The 20220-nt window shown below is 36.7% G+C and overlaps 2 protein-coding genes across 2 annotated transcripts; one reads left to right on the plus strand and one right to left on the minus strand.

Annotated features, from left to right (window-relative positions):
- The first annotated feature begins 249 nt into the window (after positions 1–249).
- LOC124641692 (facilitated trehalose transporter Tret1-like) lies at positions 250–5465 on the plus strand. Its single transcript, XM_047179860.1, has 8 exons — positions 250–301; positions 682–837; positions 1196–1398; positions 2249–2435; positions 2886–3262; positions 3567–3678; positions 4206–4567; positions 5278–5465. The coding sequence occupies exons 1-7, from the start codon at positions 250–252 to the stop codon at positions 4496–4498; spliced, it is 1380 nt and encodes a 459-aa protein (XP_047035816.1). The 3' UTR covers positions 4499–4567; positions 5278–5465.
- Positions 5317–19568, minus strand: LOC124641916 (facilitated trehalose transporter Tret1-like). The gene is made up of 7 exons (XM_047180176.1): positions 19446–19568; positions 12971–13126; positions 12288–12493; positions 9739–9925; positions 8173–8561; positions 7420–7528; positions 5317–5917 (listed from the first exon to the last, which is right to left on the minus strand). Exons 1-7 carry the CDS (start codon positions 19498–19500, stop codon positions 5616–5618), a joined length of 1404 nt encoding a protein of 467 aa, XP_047036132.1. The 5' UTR covers positions 19501–19568; the 3' UTR covers positions 5317–5615.
- Positions 19569–20220: the final 652 nt, after the last annotated feature.

Genomic DNA, 20220 nt, shown 5'->3' on the forward strand with positions numbered 1-20220 from the left:
TGTAGGTAAGTGACTCTCCCGGGACGAACCGTAGGAATCTAGTAAGCTTATATTTTATTCTGGTTTCCACGAGAAATTATGAACTTAGTTAATGATATTTATGAAATTTGTATGCAACCAGCTGTATAAGATGCATCGTTAAGTAAATGTGATAATACTTACCCTTATGCAATAATTAAACTTGAGATAATCAGCTCAGTCGAGGTGGACTATGTGCGAACAACCAGACAATAGTTATTGTGTTAAACGATGTTCATGTGGGCCCATCCTATTTTGAGGCAGTATATTGCCATAATTACTGGTAAGTTTCTGATTTGAAAGATTTTCTATATCTGACTATTTTGTAGGCTGATGGTTGGATTGTGGCATCATAAATGAGTTTAGAGATAGATATTAGTGCGAATATTACCACGATCAGGTCTCCTGTGGACACGTTTTATTGGTAGGTCCCGGGCCCCGGCTGCCGTTTTAAAACTATGGGATGTCAGAAGCCAGTAAGTCTGAAAACTAGTCAAGGGGGAATCATGTTGTACAAGTAACTGAAGAGGTTAGATTGGCAGACTAAAAGCAAACTCCAAGATAGTTAAGAAAACGGCTAGACAGGTGATGACATACAAGAAGGTACATTACCTGCAGTGAAAAAAAATAGGACAAATTCAAGTGTTGTGGTGATCTTTCCAGCAAACCTAACCTTTATATGTATGGGCTTAAGTGCGGGATGGTCTTCACCTGTATTATTGAAGCTAAAGAATGAAACGCAAACGGTTCTTCCAAGACCTATCACTGAAGAAGAAGGATCCTGGATAGTCTCCATAGGAGCCGTCAGTTCTCTTACTCGTAAGTTTTCTTTTATCTAATGTAATTAGTATCTATTTAGACCTAACATTTCTGTAAGATATTTGAAGCTTGACATCAGTTTTCTTCGAAATATCAAATCTCTATCAGGACCTTCTGTCCTTGTCAAGTGTATTTTTGTAGTAGGTTCGTGCTCAAAGCTTGTGACTATAATTTGAAGGGCCCCTTGATGTCAAAACCAGCATAACTTTGTAGGATTGCTTGAAAGAATAGAACCCAGAAGGCTCCAGAAGAACATGGAAGGGTTTTAGTCCGTACCACCATAATAATTAGTTCGACATGTTGTTTATCATTTTGAAGGTCAAACCAATTGCGAATAAAACTATTCTTCAATTTTCAGTGTACCTGGCAATAGGAGTCCTCATGGACCGTCTAGGCCGTAGAACATGCATCGTCATTGGCTGTATACCTCGACTAGTGATGTGCTTCTCTCTTCTCTTTGCCACGGAAGTCTGGGTTTTATTCCTGGGTAAAGTCATGGATGGTTTCTCCAATGTCTTCATTATTGGAGTTGTTCCTACTTATTCTTCGGAGATTGCTAGTGTGAGTATTTAAACTTTTTGTTATGATAATTTCTCTTGATTGTTTCATTTTAAAAAACTAATTGTATTTATTAAATAAATTGTGGGTAGGTTTGACCTTCTCGACTTTATGTCGGTTTTAATAGGTATCCCGTTCCGCAGCCCGCGGAAAAAAAGATACCTATGTTCCCCCTAGTCTTTTTATTTAGATTTTATAAAAGTATTTTGTATGTATTATTTATTATATAATGTGTATGTATTATATAGTTGATGTGTTTGTTTGCGTTGTTCTTATCCTTCTTCTTCCTCTTCTAGGTTGTGATGATGACGAATGTTCGGTGTTAGATGATTGCTGTGTGTTCTGTTCCTGGATGGCTGGTCCCGCTTGCGTGCTTGGTGATGGATGCGTGTTTTGTGTGTCAGTGTGTGTGTTGTTCTTCTACTGTTCGTACGAATATTAAATAAATATTTTTATTTTTATATATAATATTATTATATATAAAATATTATATAAAAAATATATATTATTATAATTGATTAATGTTCAATCCTTCTCCATGTGAGAGGAGGCCTGTGCCCAGCAGTGGGACGATAAAAAGGCTGTAACATATATAATAAAGTGCATACAATAATAAAGTGCATCATAAAAAAAATTGTGTCCACTTATGGCTTCCTATGTTCTTCACTTATGGAGACCTATGTTCAGCAGTGGACGTCCTATAGCTGAGATGATGATGACTTCCCAAAAATAATTGAAGAAACAATTGCTTGTGCTGTATAGATAATATGTAATGTAGCTAGCTGATCTCTTTATATGAGAACAGCCATCGTGGCCGACAATCGGCTAGGACACCATTATTATCGTTTTTCAGAAAGAATGCAGAGGAGCGCTTGGCTCGATATCTCAAGTGGCTTCAGGTTTGGGCATGCTGGTTGTTCTCAGCATCGGGCCCTTTCTATCTTACTATAACTTACACGTTATTTATGCCTGTATTGTGGTCTTTACCAGCGCCCCATTGTGGTTCATTCCGGAAACTCCCTACTATTTGTATTCTAGAGGTAAGATTTACGTAATTAGCTTTGTGGCATTCAACTCAATTGGGTAGTTGTATATCAAGAAGTGCCGTGTGTAGATCAATTTTAATCTTCTGTATCTCAAATCATGATCATTAATGTGACATGATTAATTGTTTCTACAGCATAATTATATCTCAATAATAATGACACAAAAAATATTGAAGTAAATGTCTAGTCCATAGGTATAGTTATGGTAAATTTTTTTTGACTGCCTCGTTGGTCTAGCTGACGCAAGCGCGGCTGCTGAACACAAGGTCGGGTTCGATTCCCGGGTCGGGCTGCGCAAATGCTTGTGCACTATAATAAGTCCTGCGCAGCTGGCTGATCTCGTTACATGAGAACAGCCGCCGTGGCCGAAATCGACCGTGGACGCCATTATGGTAATTTTTAACGAAGCAGTTAAATTGTACTGCTAACTATTTCTTATTTCAGGAAAGAAAGAAGAATCTCTAAAAGTCCTTAAATACCTTCGAGGGTCAGAAGAATTAGCCAAAGAGGAACTCAAACTGTATTCCTTAAACCAGACCAAATTGTCAAAGAGAGAGATATTCAAGGACAAGACGACTTTGAAGACTCTAGGCAAAGTGATATTCTTGGGTATTTACCAAGAAGTCATTGGGTATAATGCTGTAATGTTTTATATGCAGACGATATTAGAATCTACGCATACAACTGTGGGAGATGATGTAGCTTCGGTTATCAATGGGTGCATACAGCTGGTTGCTTGTTTTTGCACTATTTTGGTGACTGACCGGTTTGGGAGGAAGCCTATATTGATATCTACTTTATTTGGAATGGCTCTTGGTATGGTAAGGATTAATGTTTCTTATAGATACTAGCTACTAGAATCCACACGGGTATAGATTTGTATCTAAACTTATAGATGTTATATATTCGTACAAATGATTAACTATTGATAACATCTGCATGGAAACCAGTTGTGTAGATTTTGAGTTTGGCGCGCATATTATAACGAAAAGATTTAGTTTCATAATATTGTGAAATGAAATTAATTAATGCTTATATAACATCCTAATGAATCACTGTCTATTCATATCTATTGTATACGCCAGTAGATACCTTGATTGAAAGGATAAACTTCTGATTTCGCAGATTGGATTGGGCGCCTTCTTTCAGTTGAAAGAGGAGGGGGTTGAAATTACTGGGTTCTTGAACTTCTTACCTCTGCTATCCATGATGCTTGTAGTTATCTGCTTTAGTGCAGGTAAGCTCTATTCAATCTTTGTATTAAATGTTTATATAAATCATGAATTGCACAATTCAATTTTAACAATAACCTAACTATTTTCAGTTGTCAAATCATCGATTTGACCAATGGGCGGCAAGTATATGGCTGTTTACGATTTGGTTATCGTTTTAGTTAAATGGTGCAACTAGGTCTTGGTTTTGTTTATTATTATGTATCTTTCATTCATTATTCAAATATTCAGATGTGCTAAAGCTATTAGAGTGTCTTCTTTCCTTGAGTGTTCCTCATCAGCTATCAACTATAATCTAATCTAAAGTTTAATGAGCTGTGGCTTTTATTATCTGACTATCATTACTCTGATTTCCTTTTTATAATCGTCGGCACGAGTCCACTTTGCAATTTCGCGGATATTTTAGGAATGTTCGTTCGCAAGTTTTTACTGTTTGCTAGAGCGAGCAGACCAAAAGAAACATTTACGTATACCATGTTCCACTCATTGATAGCATCTCGCGTATAAATCTCAAGTCTATCCTTTCTTGCAGGAATTGGCTCAATACTATGGACTGTAGTAGCAGAACTCTTCGATGGTCCTGCTAGAGCAATTGGCACAACCACCAGCATTGGGGTAGCCACACTCTTTCTATTCTTCTGCACGAAGTACTTCGCCTTCGTCACCAATGCCATAGGGCCTGCGAACACTTACTGGATCTTCAGCGGCAACTGCATTATAAATGCACTTTTTGTCCTGTTTTTCATTCCGGAGACTAAGGGAAAGACTTTTGTGGAAATTCAAGAGGAATTGGGAAAGAAAATTGTAAAGAATTCGAAGACGTAAGGAGTTTTCGCGCCGGGATGACCTATGTATACGGAAAAATGAATGACTCAAATGGAAAGAGGACTTATAGTCTAGAGCAGTGGTTCTTAACCTTTTTGTCATGAGGGACCACTTTACCAAAAGTTTGTCTTGCCGGGGACCACCCCATTGGTTTGTCTAAATTGAGGGTTCTTTGATAAAGAATACAAGCACACTTTATAATTAGCACTCATTTCTTTGTTATTTAGCAAAAAACGAAAAGCTACAGATTTTAATTTAATGAGATTTTTGTGACTGCATTCTCTTAACTAACTTCCGAATTCTTGGTCCAGTTCTACTTATGTGCGAGCGAAGCGAGCGCGAAATTTTTTTCGGATTCGTACGGACGTAAAATGTATCCCAAACGTACTTAACTTTTTGTTTATTGACAAATGCAAAAACGAGGGCATATAGTTGCTGAATACGCGAGCGAAGGGAGCGGGAAATTTTAATTATTTTTTAAGACTCAAAACCAAAATTACGTACAATGTAGCCCAAACGTACTTAACTTTTTGTTTGTTGACAAATGTAAAAACGAGGGTATATAGATTCTGAATGCTCGAGCGAAGCGAGCGGGAAATTTTAATTATTTTTTAAGACTCAGAACCAAAATTACGTAAAAGGGCTACATTTCAAACCTTAATTTTTTTCTGTTGGTCAAGTAAGATGGATAGCAACGTCGCGAAGCAAAGCTTCGCGGACCACTTGGAATGCCTCCAGGGACCACCAGTGGTCCGCGGACCACCGGTTAAGAACCACTGGTCTAGAGCATTTATCTGAGTTAAAAATAAAAGACAAAGTTAGTCATCCAACATTTTTTATTAACATTGTGATATCAGTCATTCTTTTATTATCTAAAACATGTTTGGTAAAAATAAATAAAGGTGTATTGAAATAAATAAAAGTATATGCTGAACTGGTGGGCAGTTGCATCTTTTTGTGATCTGAATATATTTATTTATGATCTATCTTATCCGTAGATTGTACAGTCATAGGCTTGTCTTACACTATAAGGCTTAAGATTCACTGAACATACAGTCTTTTATCACACAAAATTCATTCAAATATACACTATTACAAAGTACTTATTAAATAAAAATTAACAATCACTATTATCCTCTTTCTCCTTTTTCTTCCCTCTCAAAATATCCTGTATTTCCGAAAAGCTTTTGCCTTTCGTCTCCGGTATACAAAACATGATGAATACACATAATAATATGCAATTTACACTGAATATCCAGTATGTGGTTGCTGGACCAATGCCATAGGAGACTATGGCGAAGTATTTAGTGGTTAGGAAGACGAATAAGGTGCCTGCAACCATGGCTATTGACATGCCTACCCCTCTGGAACGGTCGTCGAAAAGTTCAGCGTTGATCACCCAGATTAGAGAGCCGATACCTGAAAAAATTAAGAGAGCATTATTAAGAGCATACATGTGTATTTATGTTGTCTTAATTTCTATGGATATCCTTTTAGAAGTCATAACAATTATGTATCACTAAGTACTCAATATTCGATATAATATAAATGGGAAATTAGCTCTGTCTGTATGTCTACTCCAGAAACGACTAAATGGATTTTCTATATAATATGTATTTTACAGTAATATAGCTGACATAACAGAATAAAACATGGATTTTTTATCCTGATATGAGAAGTATATCCATCGAATCGTGGATAAAACTGGGCAACAGCTAATGAGGGACAAGAGCTAGTATTCTAAAAAAATATTTAGAGAGCTCATCAGAACACACGGGAGTGCAATGAACTCTATCGGTAACCTTTGTGACCTCTCCTAAAACGCATTTCAGAGACAATACGAGGTCAAAACGCATTTGTCAACCGATTGAGCGTTGTTCATTGAGAAAAATATCTATCCATTAGTGATTGGAGCTATTGACGTGTAACCTTGCAAATTGTTCAACCGTGACTTGAATGCAGTAGATAAACTATGAGACCATTTACTTATAAGAAGGTACATTAAGGATACTATTTATCTGCTGGGCTATATGGTTGGCTAACAGTTCACTTTGTAGGTAATCGTGAATCAAATCAAACGTTTTAGTCGGCCTGATACCGGCCCGATATACATCTGATCGTTGTAATATGCGCCATACTGATTTATCGGCCCGATCGATCTATCGGCCGACTAAAAGTTTGCAGAGTCCGACAGCTCAAACAGCTACTATTTCCGCATCTAGATAGTATAGGTATCTTGTTTCAAATGGGTCTAATAGTTCCTAAGCATAACATACTCTTTTAGCTTCATAATAATGGCGTCCTAGCCGTTTGTCAGCCACGGTGGCTGTTTTCATATAAGGAGATCAGCCAGCTCCGCAAGACATATTATAGTACACAAGCGTTTAAGAGATCAGGGGCCCGATTCTCCTAAGTTAATAATGTCAAAATCGAATAGAAATCGAATCGCAATATGATCGCAATAGCAGTTTTAACCATATTGGGCATTCTGCTACTAATATTAGACCAATCGTATTCCAACGACATTCGATTGGTTTGCGATTAGTCTGCTATTTTGGTGATTTTGGTCTATATGGTAGTTTGCTCTACAATCATATTGTAATAGTTAATCATTTGCAGACAAAATGATTCATTATTGAATGACAGAAAAGGATAAAAACGTTTATTTCAAAGAAAAAATAGCGGAATGCCACATACGTTTCAATCGTAACCGAGTCGGGATTGGATCGCAGTCGAACGTGAATCGTATGTTGCTTAAGTAAAATGAGGAGAATCGGGCCCCAGGTGCAGGGCCGACATTAACGCGCTCTCTGACCGGAATCGAGACCGAGACGTCGTGTCGTGTACGGCAGTCGCATTATGCGACTACTAGACCAACGAGTAGCTTCATAATAGGAGTATTATAAATAAAAATGTGTTACCTGCACTATAACAGTAGACCACCAATATAAGGGATATTAAAGGCACGTAGTTCAGAAAGCCAGTCACTTCTCCCCCCTCTTTCAGCTTGAAGAATGTTCCGAGGCCGAGCTGAAATTATACAAGACAATATAAGTTTTGCCATTCAACGTGGCAATGCAGCCATTCTTCTGGGCACGTTTCCGGAGGACAGTGATGCGGAGGAATACTTCGACGCCTGATCGGTGTTCTTTTATAAATGTTTTATGTTTATATATATTTTGTATATAGTATTTTATTTTTAGATTTGATAAAGATAAGTAGTTTAAGTTTGTATGTATAGTGTGTATATTGTATAAAATAAATATAAGTTTTCACTTCTATGTAAAATAGCAATATGGTTGGTTTCAAAATTTGAACTTGATAAAAAAAAAACTTTTATGTGCATAAATGTCAACTTCAACTCAATAACTCGAATGGTATTTTCTATATTTAGGTATGTAGCGATTTATTCCAATTTTAGTAAAGGTAAAGTATGTAATAACGCGAAAGACGTGATTTATGGCCAACACCAGAGTCGTTTGCATTGAGTGTGTCTAAACTCGTTATCTGTACAATTTAAAGAGAAACATATTTTCATCATCATGTTTCCATCCACACGACGACGTACACTACAGTGCACAGGCCTCCCCCATAGTTTAGCGACCTTTATCAGATCATCCGACCACCATTTAGGTAACACGTATTTATAAAAAAAGTAATTAAATACTACGTACCATCCCCAACCCCATGCCGACACAAGTGATAGTCAAAATAGGTTTCCTCCCAAACCTGTCAGTGACAGCCGTTGTACAAAAACTGGCAAACAGTTGAATCAGCCCAATAGTCACCGACGCAATTTCTGGTCTCACTGACGTTTGCGTAGACTCCAAAACCGTTTGCAGATAGAAGGTCACAGCATTAAAACCTACAAATTGTGCTCCGAAACCTAGTATCAGCACTAGAGTTAAGGATTTTAAGAATAATCTGTTGGTGAAAATGTCCCTTTTAGAGGTTTTTGTATTGTTCGTTTCTGAAGCCATTTCGTATTCTTTTAGTTCCTCGTTTGCTAAAGATTCTGAGCCTCGGAGGAAGGTTAGGACTTTTACTGCTTCTGTTTTGTGACCTGTGGAAGAAGATGGGTTTGATCAGTCTTTATTTGTCCTTGAAGGTCTGTGTGTGGGTAAATCCATGATAAGGTTAGCAATGCTTGGCGCGGTCGAACCGTGGATATGTGACCATCATATTATTCTGTAAGTAAATATATTTACATGCCAAGTTAGGCAGAATATAGGGTTTTCTTTTTGGGAGAGGGAAATCCTCATGGACTTCCTCCGCCTGGGGAGAGGCCGAGGAGTGTGCCAGACTCTTACCGGCTAAAACCCCCCTGTGTCCTCCTAACCCGTGGGCGCGGGGGAATCCCAATTCTTCCGCAGCGAGGCAGAATATAGCTAGCTTAACCTCTGTAAAAACTGGTACCATCTATGTTCTATGCAAATAAATGTTTCTGTCTTATCACGAGGAGTTCTCCCGTGCTTCATAAAGCACGTTATGGGTCCCAGCTGTAATTTGAACATCGTATCGATGGCAGTCGTTACGGGTAGTCAGAAGCCAGAAAGTCTGACAAAAGTACTGAATACTATTATAATAAAATTTAATAAAATTTAAAGGTATTCATATATACTTTGTGTATTATGCATCTTTACACTCATAGATTAAACAGAAGAATTTTCTAGACGTAGTCACGTTTTGATATGATATGTACTAGAACGTGTTGAACATAAACAGTAGTCAGTAATTGTTCACGTGTAACTTATTTGTTTTCGTTACCATGCACTTTCATTAATTAATCTAGGTGATATGTTAACCAGTTTAGTATAATTTTCAACTATAATTTTGCAAAGTATATCGTAACTTATTATAAAGTTCGTCCCACCCAGACTATTTGCAATTTTAATGCAATATATTTTCACTCAATGCCATATGAAATTGGTATATTTTTTGAAGAAAACACGGGACGCATGGTACCTCTATGTACCTACTCTACTCTATGCACAATAAAAAAGTCACTTAATGATATGGAACTAAAGTTGAGATTCAATATTTAAAAAAATAGTCGTCACTTTTTAGAACTTTAGTTTCATCCATGTTTCTATGCTACATAAGGTTTTGATTAAAAATACCTTAACGTCCCGTGCTAGCCTTCAAATGAAACCTTCAAAATATTTGCAGATCACTAGCTAAGGATTTTGAACCCTATAAACAGTTCAGTAAGACAAAAAATGGCTTAACGTTGAACATACCTCTAGAATACAAAGAATACGGTCCATCAGGTAATATGAACAGTGGTATTGTAGTGAATATGATGAATCCTGTGAAGATGATGTTCAGCATTTTGTAAGAGATGAAGGGACCCATGGATAGCATGGTGACCACGCCGAAGGAACACATGATCTGCAATATGGTGCCCAGACTGCCACGGATTTCTTTCTGAAATTGGTAATTGAAGATTGATAAATTTTTAGTTATAATAAATGTGATGATTGAACATAGGCCACCTTATAATAAAACGTGGTTTTATGGTTTTAAGAAGTAGTAGTATAAAGATAAGTAGTTTATGTTTGTATATATGTATAGAGTGTACATTGTATAAAATAAATAAAACCCGTTAACTCGGATGAAAAAAAAAAAAAAAAGTTTTAAGAAGTACTCGCTTTAGTAATAAGTTTAGTCCACTAATTTTAAAGTTGAAAGGTGGTACAAAAGCCGGTACTTTTTAAAATCACGTTTCATTATAAGGTGGTTAAAGTGATTACGTATTTGTATTGTGGTATTTTGTTACAAAAATTATAAGCAGGAAAGTTTTTAACAATTTGTGTATGGATGTTTGCAAGTTACTTTATTGTGAAAAACTACTGCCTGGTCTTTTATGTGTGTATGTGCATTACTTTTTTTTTCTCAAAAATTAATAAGTAATCTATCTCAAGAATAGATACGTTTGGTTTAAATGCAACTTTAGGTCACAAGATGTTATGCTAGTTACGGTAAACAGTTTTTTTAGACTAATTCTAAGAATCTCTAATAATCTCTATGGACATTTCCAGCCAATTTCATAAACTTTTTAGCATTTTAATTATGCTTTTTACTGTACTATGCACCTAAAACCTAATTAGTAATAATTGATGAGTACGCTTTTTACGCCTGTTTCTTAGTATTTTTGTTCGTTAGTTTAAGATCATAACATCGTTTTTTCCACGTTTTTATAAATAGTCTAAGTATAGTGTGGCTAACCACATATTATCATAGTTTTTACTACGAGACCGCAAATCATATAAAATGCAAATCATTAAAGAAACTATTTTCAAGATGGTTTTACCGTTCTAAGTCAATAACATCCTTGTTAGAATCTCACGGCAAAACAGCTTTAGCGATTGAAATATACTTTGTTGTGTAAATATGTCGGTCCAACCTAAGAGAGAGTCATACGTAAACCTTTGATCAGTAGTCTGGTTTTGCTTATGCTCAAACGGCTGAACAAAAGAAATACCTAGGTATACACAGGTATATATAGGTACAAGAAAATCATGCATCAGCTGACATGGAATCTATAATTATTGTTATTCTGTACGTTTTACAACTACTGTAACATATTCAAACTGTAAATCGCTGGCACCCGAAACACAATTTAAATCTTACATGGGGTGCCAGAGCTCATCAACAATACGTAACTTATAGTTGTAATTTGTATCTTGTGTTATCTGTGTACAATTTATTGTGTGAACAAAATAGTTTTTTTTTACCTAAAATTTGCCATGAAGATAGGGTATCTATCACCTATCTAAATACCAAGGTACACTTCACTTTTTATCGTACTTCCCCTAGTTCGCACAACATGCAAACTAAATCACAGCTGGAATATAAACCCCAGTTTTTCAATAAAGGACAATGCTCAAAAAAAACCCAAGCCCGGCGCAAACGAAAGTAACTCAAATTATAAGTAATAAAATACTGCATAGGAGGCATCATCGAAATCAATGGCTATATGTGTGAAATTGCTATTTGATTTTTAAAGGGATAACATGAGCAGCTGGGGCTTATAGTTTAATTAAAGTGCTATCTGATATAACAAACAAGTAATATGGCAAGTAATAAGCCTCTCCAAAAAGATAAATCAATACCGAAGTACAGCTCGGGACTTTGGGATGCGACGCAAGCCTTGTCCAAACCGGGTTAACTTCACTTTAGCAGTGTTTCTTTACACCTAAATTCTTTATACGAGGGAAAATGGCAGGAATGGCATATCAGGATATTACTGCTCCTGTATTCATGGGTGGAGGACATTGGGCTGTAGCGCCCACGTCATCGCGTCATGAGCGTTTTACATTACTTAGGGTGGGCTAGACATGAGGAACAGTTCGCGCATCCCGAAACATCTTTGGATCATGTCGTGTTAGTAATAAAGAATCGATGACTTTTAGAAGTTATTATTAAAATGAAAAGTACATTCATATCGTGTTTTAGTTCTATCATCCTATTATCTTGTAAAAGTAAGTAGAATAGTGGAGAAGTTGCCCTAAACATGTCATTATGTACACTCTTAAACCACAACTGTATCTGTTTGCTGTTCCTTTTACTAATACATTATGTTACCTCTAAAATCTCGAGTAGCAATGTACCGCAGATGTTAAAATTCGAACAGCAATTTCACACATATAGCCACTGATTTCGATAATGCCCCCTATGTAATATTTAATTACTTATTTTTTCCTATATTTTGAGTTACATTTCTTTTGCGCCGGGCCTGGGTTTTTTTCTCATACTCCATGAGCATTGTCCTTTTCAAAAAACTTACACTAGCAATCTCCGAAGCATACATAGGCAGTAGAGTAAAGATCCCAGCATCAGCTACGCCAATGAGAGCTCTCCCCAGTAACAGCATCCACACTTCATTGGCATATATGAAGATGAAGCCACCCACAAGCTTGGGTAGGGAGACCAGGATGAGACATGGTTTCCTACCCATCCTGTCTATTAGGACTCCTCCGATGAATAGGTTGGCTGGAAAAGTAAAAAAAATTGGATGAGTATTGAGTAGTCTAGGTGTCAATTTTTTTCTTTACTTCCTCATCATCACTTGAGCTGGGCTAATTTCTGTTTTTCCTCTTCGCACTAAAGCAAAAAGAAGTGTTATCCTCAAAGCCAACTCTGTCTGTATGTATGTAAGTCTCATTGTACTTACTCTCCGCCCCACTCAGAAAACGAACCTGAGGCCCTGTGCACAGCACCATATACAAACGGGATAGTTTACGTAAAAAAATAGATAATCCTGAATTCCATCAAAGGTTTTAGTCGGTCTGGTACCGGACAAATACCTGATCGTTGTTACGTGTGTACTTCCATTCATCTTCATACTGATTTACGAGCCCAAACCAACTATTGACCGACTAAAAGTTTGTAGTTTGCGCGCGCTCTTAGTGCATAAAAGTCGGTCATCACCTAAGTAAGAATAATTTTATCATAATCAATCTGTCTTACCTACAATCCCCGTCAAGAACCCAATGGATACGATCCATGACCCCTCCTCTGCAGTGACAGGTCTTGGCAGGATAGTCTGGTCCTTGTCAGCTATCTTCACGAGCACTGGTGAAGGCCATGCCAGGCCTAGTCCTGTGCTTAGCACGCTCAGGTTCACTGGAACAGAAAAGTGGAATATTTTAACTACAGTTGAAGAACATAGCTATAAGCACAAAGAATCTTCCTACGATAATGCTGAAGAGTTGGTTTAAACTCGAAAATCTCAGAATGTACTAAGCCGAGAGTTTTTTGAATTAATCTTCCAGTGTTAGTTAGCCCATTTAACGCTACTTTTTAGGGTTCCGTACCTCAAAAGGAAAAAACGGAACCCTTATAGGATCACTTTGTTGTCCGTCTGTCTGTCTGTCTGTCTGTCTGTCTGTCTGTCTGTCTGTCTGTCTGTCTGTCTGTCTGTCAAGACCCTTTATCTCAAGAACGCGTGGACGTATCAAGATGAAATTCACATGAAATGCTCAGGTCTGTTGTCCCTTTAAGCTGTGAAAATATCAAGCTTCTAAGCCAAGCCAATCAAAAGATACAACCGATTATGTCGATATTTTCAACAAATTCTCGACACTCGCAAAGGAATCAAAACCTACAGGGTACTTCCCGTAAACTCAGAGTCTTGAAATTTGGCATGAAGTATTGTCATATAATGCAAATATAGGAAAAATTACGAAAATGTCATTTTTTTAGTTATATAATATAAAAAAATATATTTTAATAAAATGAAACTTACTACCTTATTTCTCACGAACGAATAAAGGTATCAAATTGAAATTTATACCAAATACCTAAGTCTATTGTCCCTTTAGGCAGTGAAAAAAACAAACTTCTAAGTTAACGCGATCAAAAGATACAGCAGTTATACCGACACCTTAGACGAATTTCTGTCACACGCTAGGGAATCAAAACCTACAAGGTACTTCCCGTGAACTCAGAATCTTGAAATTCGCCACGAAGCAGCGTTATATAGTACAGATAAAGGAAAAATTGCGAAAATGATAAATTTGAAGTTACATAAAATATTAAAATATTATTTTTGCTTACACGACATAAAATATTTTTTTAATAATTATAAACTTACTAACTACCCTTTTTTACATGAACGCGTAGAGATATTAAAGTTGAAATTCATATCAAACACTTCTTAAATATAATTGCCACTAAACTATGAAAAATTTTAAATCATTCAAAGGTCATTGGGCACCTTAGTATGAAAACCATACCCACGGCGGATACGAACGAAATATAGCACAGTATAATGATAAAGGCTCTGATTTACTATGGCATTAGTCGCATCTATGTGAACCGTGAGAATCTAGAGAAAATCAGGTGTAAACATCAAATATTTTCCTCATTTCAATGGGGAATTTAAACGACCAAATTTGACGGATTTGAGAAATCATTTCTTTGTAGTGAAAGAGTATACTCGCCGTTTATTTCCATTGTCATCAGGTCAGGATCTGATGATGGAAATCCTGAGAAATCGAGGGCAACTATAAAAAATTGTAGGCATGCATAGGATTAAAACTTGATTCTCAGATGTATGTCTGGTGATACTATCAAACAGTGAAAGTTTAGAGCTTACCTGATGATGGAGACGTGAGAAAGTCGAGAGAACTCTATGCATGTTTAAAAAAATAATAGATCCCATTAGTAGTGAATTCTCATCACCTAAAATAAAATAAGCTCCAACACAAGGTTACGTTATAAATTGTAAAGGAGTTCCCATAACTATATCTGATCTTTGCTATCGATCCCACAATGGCAGTTAAACCTATCTATGTGGAAAGTCTTCGCCAATACGAATAAAATAAGCCCAAACACGTGGTAGTTGCAACATACCGTTCAGGAGTTCCCTCGACTCTCTGTAGTCTCCATAATCAAATCAGCTCCAAACCTTCACTGTTTACAAGTACCCTCAAAAATACACTCACATGTCTGGTTTTGACTCGATGCGTGACTACAATATTCAAGAGTTGCCCTCGATTACTCAGGGTTTCCAGATCCTTTCTTTATGAAAAGTCTTTAACAATAAAAACTAGCATTGCAACCTGTAAAATCCTCTGAAACTGCTTGTCTATTATATTTTTCAAACGATCCTGGACATTCAAAGAAACGTCATACCATTCTCCACGATTTAAAACTACTTTGATTCATGTCCGCCACTTTTTACAAAGCGGGTCAGATATGCCCAATGACCTTTAAGACATAATTAGTTATTTTCAATCAGATTTCTGAATGATGACTATAAAATGTTGTATATAAATAACTTTAATAAAATAACTTTTACAAGGTACTGGCCTACTATTTTAGTTATATTATAAAATAAAAAATATTAGCTATTTTGACTCTCACGAAATTACCATAACGATGATTGTTCTAAACTGAACGGTTGGCGCGAGACTCACTTTTTATCTAACCAGGATTTGTACGGAACCCTCGGTGCGCGAGTCCGACTCGCACTTGGCCGGTTTATTATCTAGAAGCGCAAAGTACATAGTTCCTCTGTGAAGCGGTTGAAATTACTGGCGGAAGCTAGTCTTCTTTAAAACAGCTTTCTCCTGAGGTTTCACCCACGTTCTGTGCTAACTTCGCGCACACGGATAGCAGTCAGACAGAATGATGGTCTTCTTCGATAAATGTGCGATCTATAAATATTTATTACCTAAATCTAATACCTATTTATAATTGGACCATTAAACATACCTTAAAACATACCTTTATTAGAGATGTAACTTCCCCAAAATAAAGTAACCAAACATTTGCATTTGTGTTTGCCAAATAAATAGTTGCCTTATCATCATTCTCATCTATCGCTGATCAATGCTAAATTTCGCAATTATCTTATCCAAAAATGGGCCATTCAGTACTAAAATGCACGAATCCAAATGTGTTTTTTCCTGTCACCAACGAACTTTATACAGGTACTGATGTAAGTGTGTGTGTGTGTTGACACAATGAAACCAGGGGCCCGATTCTCCTAATTTTACTTAAGCAACATACGATTCACGTTCGATTGAGATCCGATCCCGACTCAATTACGATTGAAGCGTATGTGGCATTCCGCTATTGTTTCTTTAAAATAAACGTTTTTATCCTTTTCTGTCTTTAAATAATGAATAATTTTGTCTGCAAATGATTTACGATTGCAAAATGATTGTACAGCAAACTACCGTATAGACCAAAATCACCAAAATAGCAGACCAATCGCAAACCAATCGAATGTCGTTGGAATACGATTGGTCTTATTTATACTAGTAGCAGAATGCCCGATATGGTTAAAACTGCCATTGCGATCATATTGCGATTCAATTTCTATTCGATTTTGATATTATTAACTTAGCAGAATCGGGCTCCTGGTTGTCTGTGTGTGCGTTCCGAAGACACACAGTATGTTATGTCAAGGCCAGAACATACTTTTGTTTTCATTTATCAATCGGTATTTAGTTATGACACACAGAGTTAATTTCGCATTTATAATATTAAGTAAGGATGTTTCCTCTCACCTCTCAAGTATGAATGTGGGTTTGATTCCATGTTAGGAAAGAACCAATGCAACTTTTCTAAGTCTGTATTTACTTTCAAAGTATATTTTGGACACCAATGACTGTGTTTTGGAGGGCACGTAAAACAACCAGTCTTACCAAAGGTATTGGGTTGCCTGGGTAACTGGGTTGAGGAGGTCAGATAGGCAGCGCTCCTTGTAAAACACTGGTACTCAGCTATATCCAGTTATTCGGAAGTCAACCCGAACATAGTTGGAAAAATGCTCTACAGATGATTAATAAATATTTAAATTGGATCAAAGTTTTGATAGACAGAGTGTGACTATAGACACAGATACAGAGTTACATTCACATTGATAATACTAACACAACAGGTGACTCATTTATAAGATAACAAACACTATAATCATTATCTTCAGTATTTATTACAACAAGCTTTGTCCTATCTGACATCATCATCTTCCAGCGCTTATCCCAATTTTATTTGGGGTCGGTTTTCTCGTTCCATACACTTCTATACATTTTTCTTATTCATGCTGAAAAGGTCAGCCATGCCGGCTGTTCTCATATAAGGAGATTAGCCAATTGCCCAGGACATATTACATTGCACAAGCACTCACTATTTCTTCACTCTCATAACCCGATGAGACGGCAATCCGACATGACCGGAGAGAGATCAGGCGCAGGACCGACATTTACGTGCTCTCCGATGCCATGATAGTAGGGCGATTACGGCCCGAGAATCGAACCCGAGACCTCATGCTCAGCAGCCGCGCATGCAACCGACGGCTAGACGAACGAGGCAATTTTAGCGTACATGTTTGGTGACATCACCATAAATAGTTTGACCAGTTGAAATTCGATAATGACCCCTTTTATGGGTGTTTTTGTGTGTCCCATTGTAAAAACCATGGTGACGATCAGACAAAGGTCACCAAAGGTAAGAAAAATGCACGTGGTTTGACATAAATACATAGATGAAATGATTGTCCCAAATTGTTCACTTCCCATAATTTGCAACATAAAGCTGAAGTGTGTTGGTTCTTTGTATTTCTTTGTGGACGATGTAACTTTAGATCAAGATGACATCCTTGTTACGTCTTGACTTCAATTTCTTTGGTCCATTGCATCCTTATTAATATTATGAATGCGAAAGTAACTCGGTTTATCTGAAGCGCTTTCACACTAAGACCATCGATTTAAATATTTGATGTTCTAGGGTCTATACCATCTTTGTACCAAATAGGTAATATTTAAAGTAGCCTACCTTATTTCTTAGGGTCTAGAGTCTAGACCCTTAGAATCTACTTTTCTACTTTTAAACCGAATGCGAACATTGCGAACCGATTTTTTTCCCTTTGGATGCGGGTGAAATTAGGGGGAATAGTTGGTATTCTTAGGTAGGTATATTTTAAAATTCATTGACAGGATTTAAATTGACCTTCGAGAAGACAGGTTGGGTCCAATTAGAAATAAATGTGCGAGGCCTATGTTCAGCAGTGGACGTCATAAATGGCTTACATGATGATGATGATAAAATAAAATCAGTAACGTTTATTTAATTTAGCGATTATGTTTTTTGAACTGTAAGTTAAATTACCTTTTATAAGCTGAGCAAATAAGGCTTACTAAGCCGGTTTACGAAATCGACAGATGTGACCCACTGCCTTATTTTTTTTATCTTATTTAAAGATTAGCTATGTTTAAGGCAAATCTTTTTATTAGTGCCTAATGTCAATTAGCATGAGTTTATAACTACTTTGCTGTTGTAAATGTCTATATAGTTATAAGTGTTACAAGTTCATATCCCGGAAGGTAAATATTTGCATGACATAGAAGAGCATTTTTATCAATGAATCGAATAAAATGAGAAAAAAGTGTTGTAATAAGGTGTTTAGTCATGAAGTTAACTAATCACGCCTACCGTACATTACATTGACCTACAAGAAGGCACCTGACCTACCTTCCTTATGGCTTCTCCGCTATCTTTCCTTCCTCCGTGAATATTAATACACTTCATTTCCTTATGAGGTTACCTATACATAGATGAAAGTTCCTGTCCTGTACTCATAAATACATGGTTTGTACGGTAGACACTGCACATCAGTGGTAACTGTCATGAACCTTAACTCAATAGTAATAAGTACGATTTTCCTATAAAACTTTTACCACTGACCTGAAGTTGACTGTAAAAAACCATCTTTCCTTAATATCATAAATCTGAGTAATTTGTTTGTTTGCTTGAACTAGGAAATCTCAGGAACTACCGATATTAGTCGATTCCAAAACATATAAAATTAAATCTATCATTAAAATACCTGTTTTACATTTTCATTTATTAATACCTATTTTTGTTTCAACATTTTAGAGCTATCTCTCGAACGGGCATCTTAGACCACTTTTATAATCTTTCATAATAAAATTGAGACACTACATAATTAAAATATACCTACAGCATCTTTCCACCTAATAGGTATATTTATCTACCTTTTGTTGTGGTAGGTAAGTAACTCAATTTATTACTTACGTTTTTGTGCAAAACTCCTCCCACCTGTCACCACTTCCTATGTGTTAAAATGATTATAACACTATTTATTTACCTACTTCTATTCTGTCATTGATACTAATGAATCTCCTATTTGTATCTATAACGTTTCATACCATTGAAACAAGATATAAAATCCACAAATGCCCATTTCAATTTCCATCAAAGCAAACCTGAAATACAACAAACTAGGCCAAATCAAAACAAAACAAAAAAACTTACCTTAACATCAACCAATCATTAACATTGCTACATACCTCCTTGCGTAACAAAACCTTATAAAACTTTAAAAACACACACACAGACACAAAAACAAGCATTTTTAAACACACACACACGTAAAATAAAAACACTAATTTAATAGTTAAAACTTACCTACCAATAATAACTATAGTATACTGCCGTAACACGGGATTTTCGTAAAACTTCAACATTATACGCCTCTAAATAATTCACTTGACATTCGGGAAGTCCGTAACTCACCGCGCTTTGATACGAATGAGTACTATGCAACTCGTTTGTAATAAGTGGGGGTAAATGGTATGTTAGATGGTTTTCAACACGGAATAAGGAAAGATCAGAGATGACATAAGCAGGTAGGTCAGGCCTTCTTCTAGGTCAAATTCGTAGGGAGGGCACGACTAAAACGATCAGTTACAAGTGAGCTTTGAGAGATCTGTCTACGATTTTTAACCGACTTCCCAAAAAGGAGGAGGTTCTCAATTCGGCCGGTATGTTTTTTTTTTCTATGTATGTACATCGATTACTCAGAGGTTTATAGACCGATTTACGTGATTCTTTTTTTGGTTCGACTCGGAATAGCTGCCAGTTGGTCCCATAGTCATCAGGTCAGGATCTGATGATGGAAACCCTGAGAAATCGAGGGCAACCTTCGAAAGTTGTAGGCATATATGGGGTAAAAACTTAACACTCAGGTGTATGCCTGAAAGCACTATTCAACAGTGAAGGTTTGGAGCTGACCTGATGATGGAGACCAGAGAGGGTCGAGGGAACTCGACAACTGAATATGTAAACTACCTCGTGTTTGGGCTTATATTATTTGTATTGACCAGATCTTTGCAACAGTGAAGGTTTGGAGCTGACCTGATGATGGAGACCAGAGAAGGTCGAGGGAACTCCACAACTGAATATGC

The sequence above is a fragment of the Helicoverpa zea genome, chromosome 23 (assembly GCF_022581195.2).
Source record: "Helicoverpa zea isolate HzStark_Cry1AcR chromosome 23, ilHelZeax1.1, whole genome shotgun sequence".
In the NCBI taxonomy this organism is placed as follows: Eukaryota; Metazoa; Arthropoda; class Insecta; order Lepidoptera; family Noctuidae; genus Helicoverpa; species Helicoverpa zea.

Bases quoted from the DNA above. Each gene is read 5' to 3' on its own strand.
- LOC124641692 (XM_047179860.1), top strand. From the start codon at position 250: ATGTTCATGTGGGCCCATCCTATTTTGAGGCAGTATATTGCCATAATT. The intron at 838-1,195 runs GTAAGTTTTCTT...TTCAATTTTCAG, and splicing joins AGCCGTCAGTTCTCTTACTC to TGTACCTGGCAATAGGAGTC. The intron at 2,436-2,885 runs GTAAGATTTACG...TTCTTATTTCAG, and splicing joins CTACTATTTGTATTCTAGAG to GAAAGAAAGAAGAATCTCTA.
- LOC124641916 (XM_047180176.1), bottom strand. From the start codon at position 19,500: ATGTTGAAGTTTTACGAAAATCCCGTGTTACGGCAGTATACTATAGTT. The intron at 9,926-12,287 runs GTAAGTTTTTTG...TACCAATTTCAG, and splicing joins ATGCTTCGGAGATTGCTAGT to AAAGAAATCCGTGGCAGTCT. The intron at 8,562-9,738 runs GTATGTTCAACG...CTTCTTCCACAG, and splicing joins GTATTCTTTGTATTCTAGAG to GTCACAAAACAGAAGCAGTA.